Source organism: Dromaius novaehollandiae, chromosome 22 (assembly GCF_036370855.1).
Source record: "Dromaius novaehollandiae isolate bDroNov1 chromosome 22, bDroNov1.hap1, whole genome shotgun sequence".
NCBI classification, from domain to species: Eukaryota; Metazoa; Chordata; class Aves; order Casuariiformes; family Dromaiidae; genus Dromaius; species Dromaius novaehollandiae.
The window spans coordinates 10,662,101-10,675,005 of NC_088119.1; the positions used below are offsets into that span (position 1 = coordinate 10,662,101).

Below are 12,905 nucleotides of genomic sequence, written 5' to 3' on the forward strand. Positions count from 1 at the left end.
TTATTTATGTCCTTCCAGTTTCGTGTGTGCTGAAACAATAAGGCTTTTGCAGTCTCTTGGGTTCAGTAACGCTGTCACTGTGGGCCGGCACATACTTCATGAAAAGCAAAACCAGAAATGCCAAGCAGCAATACAAGTGATGGGAAAGAATTTATTGGCTGCAGTGAGGTATATGATAAGAGACAAGACCACGAGCAAAGTAGAGAGATTATTCATTTTTAATTATAGCTAATTTGGAGAGCAATAAATGAATCACAGGTGGAGGTTCATGCCCTGGTGAGGTGTATATAATACATGTATTACCAGCTCAGCCAGGCATTTTCATTGAAAAGTTTGTCTTCAGTGTTTTGGTGACTAAAACCTCTTCAAACTAACAATATCAGCTATGTATGGCACTTTTCATTATTGGACTGCAAATCATTTTATGAAAGAGTTCACTATCAGTATCCCCATTTTACACACGGGGAGACCAGCACGCTGCACGTAGTCACTCGGAGGGATGGTCACAGGCTGCGCATCCGGCTGTTAGGAAAGCCAGCTAGCAGAACTTCTGAATTCACGCTTGCTGGTGGATCTCACTGATGGTGGAGGATACCAGCTGCCCGTTCACGCTGTCATGTACGATGGCTTTGATCTTGCGGTTGGTCGGCCCCGCGTGTTCTGAAAGAACATGAAGGCTTAATCATGCAAGAAGCAATGCTGAGAAGAGATGATGCAGAGAAGGTTTCATGTACGCAGTTTGCCAGCTACCTCCTCAGCTGATGCATCTTTCCATGTTTCCCTTTAAGTCAATACTTATTATTGCTCTTTGTGAAATGTACTGCCAGAAAGTTACCCTGGCCTTGTCCAGATCAGGGCAAATGAATAACACCAGGGCAGATGAATAATACAGCTACATCCCAGCCAGTGCAAATCTAATTTCAGAGCAGATTAACCTGCCTGATTAAATGTCTGTAGGTCATACTCATGCTAGAGTACGAATTTCCAGACATGCAGATTTGCTTGTTGCCCTCAAGCCCAGCACTGCAGGATGACTTCCATCCTTCCACCAAGTCAGCTGTCTGTGGCTTAGTAGAAGCCGTTTCAGTCACCAAATGGAGTCCCTGTGCCTCCTCACACACCGTGAAAGCTTTCGGCTGGCTCTGAGTTTTGGGCAGTGTGTTTCACCGGCAGGAGCCAGTCTGCCGAGCAGGCCGGGAGCTGGCGGACCCAGCAGAACGTGCTCTCTGACACGCCGTCCTTCGCTGGGACCACAGCCACTCCGGTTATTCTGAATTGCAGCCTGCCTGGGGATTAACTGTTGCCTGAACCTTTCATAGGTCCTTTGTGCAAAGTGAAGTTCATTCTGAGTTAAATTTGATTAGAAATGACAAAATAATTAAAAGATTCACTACAGAGAACCAAATAAGGGACTTTTACCTTTAGCGTTTGATTCAGATTTTCTTGTTGTCCTGTAAAGATAATGAAATGGAGGCAAAATAATGAGTATACTCGTTTGAAGTAGTTATTCATCCCCTTCATCTTAGTGATACTCTAAGGAGACCTTATACCAATATGAAAACAGATAAAAACAAACAAAAGAAAGACCTTTTTGTACCGTGAGAACTTTTCTTCTTCAGTAGTCTCGGATGCAGATACCCTCACCTGTAACCCTTCCCTTATGCTTTGATTATTGCTTCTGTTGTGCAGAGTTGCACTGTTCCTCCTATGTTGTGAATTTATCAGGTTGGTCCCATTTTCTCTTCTGAGAAACAGCCCAATACTTTGTGCCTCAATGTCCTGCCTCCCTGAGACTTTTAGTTATGAATGCTGTTAATCTTCCTTTTCCTGATTTTGTATAAATAAGACATGCTCTGTATATAAGATAAGAGAATAAAGAATTGAGAGGCCCGGAGATTTCCGAGTGCAGAGATTCAGACAAGACAGACTGGGGAAAGCGAACGACCCATCACGGGAGGGGAACGCGATAGATTTTGTGTGCTGATGTTTGTAACTGCACATGGCTGACCACAGATGATCCAAACTTGTCTCCAAGCTTCTTTTTGATCTAGAACTTGTTTTGAAAACATAAAATGACTGTGAGTTTTACTGAAGCTGGCAGTTTTTCCTGAACTGAGTTAGGCGTGATGTGGAATGTAGAAATTCTTATTTTTAAGTGAATTTAGGTAATCAAAATTACATTCTGTGGGTACTAAGTGTCTAAGGCTTTTTATCATGATCATCACATTAAAATACCAACCCTTGATATTATGCTGTGGAACTCACAAGCTTTGATTAAACATAAACATAAACAAACAAACAACCTGAATATGAGAAGTCTCTTCTCATCTATACCAGTCAGGGCAGATTTGCCTTACCCATCAACGCTCCCCTCCAGCAGCAGGCGGTAAGTGGAAATTTCCTTCTCCAGACGAGTTTTGATCCCAAGAAGGACCTTGTATTGGTTATTTTGATGCTTGATGTCTTGGCGAATCTGGCTTAGCTCTTCCTCACATTTGGAGATGATGGCTTGCATGTTTTGAAGTGCAAGAGCGTAGTAATTCCGGGTGTCAGCCAAGGTGTCTTCCAGCATGTGTTTCTGACAGAGCAGATAATACCAGTTCTATGGTTATTATTTATGTGGTAGTGCAGAAATGCCAGCAAATTTGATCTCTAGGTAGAAGATTACTGAATTAAGGCAGTGGTCATTTAAACACTTATCCACTTGCATGACTAGTCATGTAAAGACAGCAGAATCATGAAGCTGTGTTATATGCCCCTAATTATATGCAAAATTGGATTAATTTATTTCTTCCATATTCTTTATGTTCAAAAACAGTGCTTCTGTAATTCAGTGTGTCTTTAAGGAAGTTTTTGAATGGATTTTTCCTCCCGTCTGGCATAAGCTCTGATAGTGGTAATCAAAGTTACACACGCTCTTCACAAAAATGTAGAAAAACAAATGACTGCAGTAGTATGATACCTCTTACATGTCTATTAGGCTTTTCTCAGTCAGTAAATGCTATCATCAGTTTGAAAGTTGTCGCTACAAGGACAATACAGAAATAAATCTTCAGTAAAATCTTGAAATGCTTATCCTCTTTGTAGGTATAATATTGCATTTGATTGTCAAAGATCATATTTATTTCAGAAAGGTGAACTATTTGCAGTTTGGGTCTGAGTATTTCGTGGTGAATGCTTGAGGCGCTATTTGGCAAGATGGAAGACAGTTGTCTTCCAGTAGCTTAGGAAGGGGCAAATGTATACTTGATAAAATGGTTCATCAAAAATATTCCTGACCTTTGATTATTTTTTAAATTGTGACTTAGTTCTCTTAGTGCTTTTCAAGTGGCACTGTTATATTTTGTAAATAACTCATTTTCAACTCTTTTGTCAGTTTCTGCTTTTATTGTACAGAATTGTTCCAAACTCTCCAAGTTAGGGATGTGTGAGATTTCCCCTCTAGAAGGGCTGAGAATAGTTTGTAAGATTCCTCATCAGCATATAATAATATATGCTGATATATAAACCCTATATAATAGGGTTATCAATATGAAACTTATATAATAACTCTCTGTCTTCTTGGACATTTTTTCCTTCTAGATCATCTAGCCAGCTGTCCTGTCTCTTCTTTATCTTCTCCCCATGTACTGGTGTAAAGAGAGACATACATTTTTTACATCTTGGTGACAGTTGCTCAGTCTGTTTTGCGGATTCTGGCAAAGTCAAATATGGGCCAAATTCCAGCTTCACTTATACTTTAATAACTATAATAAAATTATGCTAGGTGATATGCTATGGATATAAATAAAGAGTTGGTCCCAGGCAATTTTGGAGAATTTATGAAATAACAATGACCAGCCAGAGATGTCTACAACAGATACCTTACTCATCTGTGCCTGCAGCTCGATCTCCAGGGACTGTAAAGTGCGTGTTAGATCCTTGATCTCGTTCTCACTGCTCTGTAGCTGCTCTGGATTAGGAACTGCTGCCAGAGACAGAGCTGCACTCTGTGGAGCAAAAGCAAGGGGAAAGCTTGCTGATTCTGCTCAGTCGCATACAGCAACAGGAATCTTCAAAATGGTCAGAAAATAGCTGTTACCTGTTCTTTGTACCAACTGTCAAGGCTTTTACGGTTCTTTTCAATGATAGCTTCATAATCTTCTCTTATTTCTGCTAGCATCTTGGCTAAATCTTCTGGTGGTGCTGCGTTTACTTTTACATTGACTTTGAAGTCCCGTGATGAGCGATGTGCATTCATATCCTACTCAGAACAGAGGGGACAAGCAAGATTATTTATGAGAATGGAAACAGAGTTTGCATTCCTGTCTTGTCTTCTTCACTTCCATCCTCTCAAAATGCCCAACATATTTTTTTCTTTATGGTAGCATGATTGTTATATATATTCAGTTAACACAATTTGGAAATTTTATATATGGGTAATACTGTGACATAAGTTAAACCAGTAATATACATCTGTTTCCATGGCAGAAGTGTGCTAGAGAACTCAATAAAAAACATGTGAGAAGATGTTTCTTAATTTCTGTTACAAAGTTTTTGGAAAGTATATATGTAAAGAAGAAGCACTGACATTTTAAAATTATTTATCTGCTAGGAACCTAAAACCTTTCATGTAAGCCTAACAGTAATTTCATCTTTCTTACCCTCTATGTTAATATTTATGGAACCATAACTAAGTTTACATGAGAGTCAGTACTGTGTAATTGTTAAAGGAATAATTGGATTAAAACATATAATTACTGTGTAAACAACATAATTACAGAACAAGTCCAACAGGTATGGTAACATTCCTTTTGGTGTAGCATAATCTTATGTGCTAGGTACCATTTCAGGAGCACCCAGGCGAAGTACCATTTCGGGGCATGACATCACAGCCTCTGAAATGCAGATCGACTGGACACACCGATGTCCCTGTTGCTTGCCCTGCTTCCGAGAGCTGTTTTATTATAGCTATTCAGTAGTCTACAAAGGGATCAGCCAAAGAAAGTCTCATCTACTGCTAGGTAACCCTTGGATTTCTATTCTCCCTTTTAATAATCCACAAATACGAGTAGGATGTTTGGTTCTGCAGTAGGTAATAACTGAAAGCAACATCAGGTCAAGCAAAATGAAAACAGCATGTTGTCAAGCAGTGGTAAAATATGTGTGGGAGTAACAGAGACCACTGTGCTATAGCTCTGTAAGAATCCAGAGCAGAAAGGTTTTTTGACAAGGATTAAATATTTTCTAATTAATTGTGCTTAGATTTTTGCAAGAATAAGTAGTTTTATTTGACTTCACCAACCGTTTTTTTTGATCCTTTGAGAATTCAAGAGCTGTGTTGTTCCCTCTGGCAACAAGTTTTAAAATAATATAATGTGTCTTAATATCCGGATGGATATACCCAGATCAAAACACTACCTAGCCCTGCATCTTATTTCTAGCAATGGCCAGGAACAGTCACTTACGGGAATTGTTTAAGAGAAGGCACGTTTAGTCTGGTCCTACCACCCTGAACTTCCAGCTTTTTAGGAAAATCTTTCAAATTTGGAATTTAGGGATTTTCCAAAGACCTGTCCACAGAAATGATATATCCAGAGTCAAGGGGAAGGTGTGCATTTAAACCCGTCAGTGAAACTCTAGAGCAGCAAGTAACATTTCCTGTTTATCTGAAATTTCTGTGTATGTATATTTAAGTATTTCTGGGAATATATCAGCTAGATATGAAACTTATTTCTAGCTATGTATGATAAATGGGCGGTTGACTAGAAGAGAGTTTGTTCTGGGAGAAAGTACAGTAATTTGTTTTCCTTTCTGAATTCCTGGTTTAATTGTTGAAATAGGACACAAACTTCATGTCTGATCTGATTCTCTTTGGTTTCTTTTGAAACATGATTGGGTTCTGAATCATCTATCCCATTTATAGATTGTGGATCTTACTCAAAGTTAATTACATGGTAGCGAAGATTTGTATGATATGATTTTAGCAAGTGGAACTTTGTTTTACCTCCTCGTGGTCTTTCCTCCTGAGGATGTGCTCTTCTCTCAAGCCTTCAATTTCCATTTCCAGATCTGTTGTAACGATGGTGAGGTTGTCAAGCTCCTTACGCAAGCTCTCAACATCACACTGCACTCCCTGCCTACGAGACTTCTCTGCTTCATACCTTCATCAGGAAAAAGCAGATAAAACATGCTTGTTGAAAGCAGACCCCTTCCAGCCTCCTGTATAAGTGCCATCAAAGAGAAGTGGATATGCTTAAGTCCTCTTAGTAAGGAACTAAGGAGAGCAGGAAAGCAAGGAAACAAATTCTCCTTCTAAAATATGTTCTTTAATAATTCTTGAATAATTTTAAAAGTAAAATGCTTTTATTTCTTCCTCACAACTACTCCTCTATGATAAGGAAGAATGAACTTTTTCTTTAATTTTCTTGTTTGCATTTTAGCATTCATCAGGTTGTGAAAGATCTGAGAATGGGATTCTCAAAAATTTGTTAGTAAAGATGTCAAAACAGCATCCACAATCGATATTTTCTGTAGTTTTTTTCCAAAATTATCACTTTTCAGTCCTACAGAAGGCAGGAAAAAGCTCCCAAAAGTCAGTTATTAACAGATGACTATAACCTCTTGCAGTTTGCCAAGGTGCGACAAAGTCAGAAAAACACTGCCACATCTTCCCTTGGGCATAAGGAGCAATTTTTCTCTTCAAACTCCAAATCTCTCCCTTTATTTATTTTTTTGTAGGCTCTATTGATGTCTCTACATTCATTCAGTCAGGCTCGTTTCTGAGAGTGAGAGTCAGGTAGAATGGCCCTTACGGATAACATTCCCGTCTATTGAAGCAGATGCACAGTTTCCTTTTTAAAACACTGTGGAATCCTTTCCCTTGCAATGATTTGCCTGCAAGTTTACCATTAAAACATTTTGGCTTCTTTGACAGTTTGAGGACTCTCAACAGTGCACTGAGGAAGGACGCTGTGTACTGACAGCCAGGGAAGTACTGGCTCATTGACTGTGGCAAAACTTCTGCGAGTCTGGAACAGAAGATACCGAAGGAAAGGGATTTCCTGTGGAGCGGGATGGGAGGGATAACTGCAGGGAATAGAAAGATTTGGCTGGACTGGGGAAACATGTGGGGCAGAGACAGGTTAATTTGTATTCCCAGTTGATAATCTTTAAATACCTTTTGTCACAAGTATTAAGTGTCTGCCGTAAAACCTGCTCTTCAGGACCTGAACTAATTATCATAAACAGGGTGACTCAAGATTGTTCGGCAAAGATTTGTGTTTTTAACATCCTTCCTTCTCTTTTTTTATTTTGTATTTTTTCTGTATTCATTTTATTTATCTAATATCACCAAAAATAAATCAGAAAAATCAATTTCATCTTGGATGAAAAGAATTGAATGAAAAAGAATTATTTTGCTTAGTCCTCTTTCAAACTTAATCAGGAAACCAAAGAAAAGCTTACTTGAGCCTGAAGTCTTCAGATGCCATGTTAGCATTATCAATTTGTAGAAGGATACTGGCGTTGGTGATCTTGCCATCCTCAATCTGCAAAACACAGAATCCAGCAACAGACTCAGTGATGTGATAAAGTGACGGTGAATAACCTTTGCTGCTTGGGACTCCATGCTGGTTGTATGAATGGATTTAGAATAAGCTCTTCAAAGCATCTAAATGATAGCTGAAGTCCCATGTTAAGGAGAGTGGGTGAATAAAAGCAGCTTAGATTCATGATTCATTTAGATGCTTCCACAGTTTTTGCCCATAATCTTACTTTTCTCTGTGTCTTACTTTTCTGGAAATGATGTAGGAGAAATCATCTTATTGCTAGCCAGGTAGAGAATATGAATAGGGTTACACAAATTTTATTGTATGTTGTAAAATAACAGTCATTCTCTTCCTCCTTTTTTGATTTTGATTCTGCTTAGCATTGCTAGAAAAGCAGCCTTAGTCAACTTTAGGGCAGATTTCAATAGGAAACGTTAAGCTGTGTCTGAGTACAGTTAAAATACTGGAATTAATCATGTGCTAAAAATGAAGCATGTGCATAAACACCTTGTTGAATCAGGGCTGTGATGCAAAGGACAGCAGCAAGTCACGAGCAGGACCCCTCGTGTCCACCACGCTTCAGCGTGCGCTTGCATGGATTGTCATTCTGAGAATAACCCTGGCATCTAGCCGTCATGATCCATTCAGTTACTCACCTGTAACTACATTGATACTTCCAGTAACCAGGAGCTAATTATTCGTAGTTGTGATGGTGCTTTGTGATGTTGAATCTTGCCCTAAAAAGTGCAGGAGAAAGTGCATCACCTCATTCATTTAGCGTACTCAGTGTGCACTGAAAAGACTTTAAGTCCTTGTCAACATGAAGTAGCTTTGATCCACAGATCTGAATATAAGAAGCTCAGTATTCCATTCAAAATCTCTGAAAGTACTCTAAAGCCTTATTTGTAATTAGCAGGAACTAATAATTGTGGGAAGTCATGTCTTTTTTTACTAAAGAGGAAAAAGAAGCATGGTTGCAGTTCTAACAGCTGCCTTCACTCAACGCTTACATGGCTTATATAGCAAAACGAGAGTTCTGGCCACAGAGAAATCACTTGCCGTTAGAGAGCTCTCAGCACCCTGAAGTAAAACTTTCCACACCTAAATGAATCACAAAGGAACCAGGAAATGACAGAATTGTCCTGAAGTGTCAAAAGTTGACCTCTCTTGGTAAAAAAGTAGGTGTCTGTGGAATGTATTAGCTAATCAGGAAGACAGAACAAACTGTTCATTCTTAAGCAATTACCATCACAGGTTGGGTATTGCCCTGGGACAAGATCGAGGCCGGCTGAAGAGGTAGAGCAATACCCGAAGTGTAGGGCTGCCTGGGACTTGTCGTCAGGGAACCCATCCTCAGGGAATGCTAAATTTTACTGTGGAAGGCAGTAACCGAGAGGCAACGAGAAAGCACTATTTGACTTCTTACTTTTGCGCCATTTCATAATAGTACAACTGAGCAGCACGTATATATAAATGCTTTATGACTCTTTGTGGAATCTGAAAGAATGAAGAATACAATAGAGCAGTTACAGTTGTCATTGTTTTGTCAACTGTTGCACAATTTTGCTCACTCTGCCAGTTGACAGTGCTTTTGAAATGTGGACATTTATTTGTTTAGAATTGCACAGAGTTTTTCAGTATGTCCATCACAAATATGGCCACATCTCTAATGCCAAGTCTTAGGTAGAATCAACAAAATGACAGATAACTTAATTAAGAACTCACACTAAATACTCCACTAAGTACACTCAAATTACTCAAATTCCTTCTCAAACCACTTTCTTTTCAAAAAGGTTTCCTGCACTGACTTGTTCCCCATCGTACCTTGTGTCTTAGGGCCCAGCTGCATGGATCCTGTCTCCTTGAATGATTTGTAAATTAGTTTGCATATTTAGCAGTGCAGGATGTTTGAATAGGACCAAATACTGTACTGGCATTTACAGGAAGAGGGAGCCTAGAAACTGGGCTGGGAGTCTTAGGAACTGGTGCTGTTTTACTTCATACCTGGATTAGAGAGGAATTCGGGCCGGAGCCAGACAGCTTGCTGCACAGTCTGTCATGCTCATCCTGAATTCAGATGTCCAGGGAAAAGTCTCATCCAAAACGTAGGCTCTGGATGAATTTATTTGTCTCTAAGTTTAGATAGCCACTGCATCATGGGCTTGCTGGGTTATTGGATATAGGATCCTAAATTCTGTCTAAAGCTTATTTTACGTACTAAATCAGTCTCCCTAGAGCTCACATTTTTAAGTAGTGTGTTAATTTATTTATGTTCAATAATTATATGTTATATTTTTGCTCATTTTACTTGCAGACATGGCACTAATTGTACTAATTTATAGAGAAAATTAAAAATTCTAGGTTAAATCACTGAATTGTACCCTGTAAATTACCCTCTAATAGCCTCTTCTTCCCCAGCGTGAACACCACAGTAAATACGTCCTGGCTGAGAAGGCCGTGGGTCTGAGAGGTGCTCGTGGTCACGGGGCAGCTGCCGAGGTGCTGAGTGTTAGAAGTAAGTGTTTCAGGTACAGCCCGTTCAAAGTGAGGGCTTTACCCCAATCAGCGCTAGGTTTCTGGTCTTCCTAAGTCTTTGTGATTTGTTAATTCCACATGAATGTGGACACATTTATATTGTTGGAGAACAAGTATTTATCTCTGGATCAGTTAAAAAAGTAAGTGCTGAAGTGACAGGTCTGGAGATTGATGACCTTTCTTTATCCCTAAAACAGGAATAGGTGATGACAATTCTGGCTCTCCTTGCACATTGGCTGTGGTCAGAGTGCCTCATCTTCTGCCTGGAGGCAACGCATTTAACAGTGAGGAGGGATTTTGATTAAGTCCCCGACCTCAAACAGCAAAGGTGCCAGATAGTGCCATTTTCCAAGCCCTTTTGAAACAAAAATTCTCAGGGTCTTGAGAATGCCAAGTAACCGCATCACAAAAAGGGGGGGAAGCTACAACATCACACTATGGAATAGCTTTGCTTTTTGCCTCATATGGCTATGTAAAGTTAATTGCTGTGATTAGTCACAGAGATGGTTACAGTGCTAAGTATGTTCATTATGAATGCAGATTAATATTATGCTTAAATTTGAAGACACGTGAGTTTGAGAGAATGAGAGAGTTATTGTTGAATGTTAATGTTATGTATTGGCAAGAACCAGAAATTCTCCTTTTAATTATAGTGAAAACATCCATGAGGAATTTGTTGCTGCTATTTTCTTAATTACAATGAAGTATTTTTCCATCTGGTTACATAAGCTCCTTGGACCTAGAACTCCTGTAGTTTCACTGTCTGCTACCGCAGGAATCAAAGAAATAAAACACAAGAGTACGTCTAAAGACAGCATGCGTGGAAGAAGGCAGCCTCTTCATTTCGCCTGCTTTGTAACTTGCTGAATACATGTGCCATCAAAAAGACCAAATTCTGCCAGACCTAGTTGCTCAAACCGTCGTTTCATGTACAGAAATAAACACTTGGCAGCCCGTAAATCTCTTTATACTATCAGTCTTCGCAGAATCCCCTCTGTCTCCTTCCAGCCTTTCTTCCTTATGCCCCATTCTGCTCCTTGTGAACACAAAGGATGTTGTGAACACAAAGGTCCCGTAACCCCTCTCATTAGCATTTCTAACATTTAAAAGTTTTCTTAATTTCCTTTAAAGACTAGCCATCAGCATAAGTGAGTAGCCAGCGTGTAGAATGACACAGACCCTTGGAGCCCCGACTTACCTGTCTTTGCATGTCAGTGACGCTTTGCTCGTATTGGGTGAAGTCATGCCTCTTGCTGTGAGACTTTGTCTTGTGCCACTCTAGGATGCAGCTTTCAAGCTGAGCGTTAGCTGCTTCTAAGGAGCGGACCTTGTCCAGGTAGGCAGCCAAACGGTCATTCAGGTTTTGCATGGTCTGTTTCTCATTCCCACCCAGGAAGATGCTCGGCCCGTGGTGCTCGCCGCAGCCTCCCCACGGTGCCTCTCCTGCAGGAGCCAGCCAGAGAGGTCTGGCAGAGCAAAAAGGAATGTGTGTGCTGCTGGCACCGCCATCTGCACTTGAAGGTCTGTAAGAGCTTCCTTGCTGGGCCAAACCACACCCTGAACTACCCCTGAGGGACCCAGAAAAAAACTGAGAAGGGCCTTGGCCGGTACTCATTTTTAGCTCAGTTGTGGATCTGTCCCAGTGTTTCCCTGACTAGCACTCACTGAGCAGCTTCTTAGCCTTCCCTGGGCAGCTTTATGCCTTCTCCTGTGGGAGTTCCCTTCGATGAATGACTGCAGCAACAAGATTGTGTCATCGCGAAACATGCTTCCTCTTGGTCAATTCTGAAGCATTTATGAGCCTGCACACACTGTTGTTATTATTTGGAATCACAGCCACATACCAGATGGCTTTCCTTTTGGTGTTTTTTTCCTTCTTTTCATATTATAATAGTGAGGTGTGGCTAAAAGCAGTAGGTGTGGAACAGATCAGCTCTGCCTCAGATTTTTTTCTAACCCTGCAGTGAATGTATTGTATTTTCCTGTTTGTGAGGGGGAAAATACCTTTGATTATAGAATTTATGAAGAGCTAGGGCAGGGACGGGTCTCCAAGGACACTTGTAATTATCTGCCTTTTTTTGGTTTCGTAAATCTCAGGCTTCAGAATTAGAGCAGCCTATGAATCTTGAAGCACAGCATTTCCTATCAGGCAGTCATTAACATACCTGACAGCTTTGCCCTGTGCGAGACAGTGAGGCTTTCATGAAGTCATCCAAGCGCTATCATTTCACTAAAACTCCAGTCCAAAGTGAGTAAGGCCTAGCTATTCTAAGGTTTCTTCTTCCCCTTTAGCTGCCCATTTCCCATTGAAGTATATGGGAATTAGATACCTAACAGTCTTTTCTACTGACGTTTTTCATGCTTCAAGGCGCAGGTCATTTTTCAATTTCAGTAGTCACGTTGAAATCAGTAGTAACGCAGGGATTTACTGCTGTTATTAGTATTAATACTATTAAAATATCTATATGTTTAAGATGTAGAAAATATTTGGAATATGAGTTTGTAACAATACTCCAAAGATTCAAGTGATTAGTTGAAGTTACTGAGTCTAAAAAATGATACTGCAATTGCGCGAGAATGGGCTTTCTCAAAACAGCCAGATGCTGGATAAATTAAAAATAGAATTGGGCAAGTGTGGCCATAGTTTAGAGCTGGCTCTGGAACTGCAGAGGCCCTGCCAAACTAGAAAATAGCAAGGACTGCGAGCAAGGGGTAATGGAAGATAAATTGACATTTTGCATTTAATGGGGTTGGTTGAGTTTAGGATTCAGTTTTAGAAATGTGGAGATGTTCAGACTGTAAAAACACTAATATTGTTCAACACAGTACGGTTCCAGAAAA

At 40.1% G+C, this 12,905-nt stretch overlaps 1 protein-coding gene across 1 annotated transcript; it reads right to left on the bottom strand.

The window, feature by feature from the left end:
* Positions 1-131: 131 nt before the first annotated feature.
* On the bottom strand, positions 132-11,850 carry KRT23 (keratin 23). The gene is made up of 8 exons (XM_026116322.2): positions 11,263-11,850; positions 7,447-7,529; positions 5,987-6,143; positions 4,082-4,243; positions 3,864-3,989; positions 2,358-2,578; positions 1,420-1,451; positions 132-660 (listed from the first exon to the last, which is right to left on the bottom strand). Exons 1-8 carry the CDS (start codon positions 11,677-11,679, stop codon positions 557-559), a joined length of 1,302 nt encoding a protein of 433 aa, XP_025972107.2. The 5' UTR covers positions 11,680-11,850; the 3' UTR covers positions 132-556.
* Positions 11,851-12,905: the final 1,055 nt, after the last annotated feature.

Bases quoted from the DNA above. Each gene is read 5' to 3' on its own strand.
- KRT23 (XM_026116322.2), bottom strand. From the start codon at position 11,679: ATGAGTACCGGCCAAGGCCCTTCTCAGTTTTTTTCTGGGTCCCTCAGG. The intron at 2,579-3,863 runs GTATCTGTTGTA...CTGCTCTGTCAG, and splicing joins TGCAGGCACAGATGAGTAAG to AAACACATGCTGGAAGACAC. The intron at 661-1,419 runs GTAAAAGTCCCT...ATGTTCTTTCAG, and splicing joins ATCTGAATCAAACGCTAAAG to AACACGCGGGGCCGACCAAC.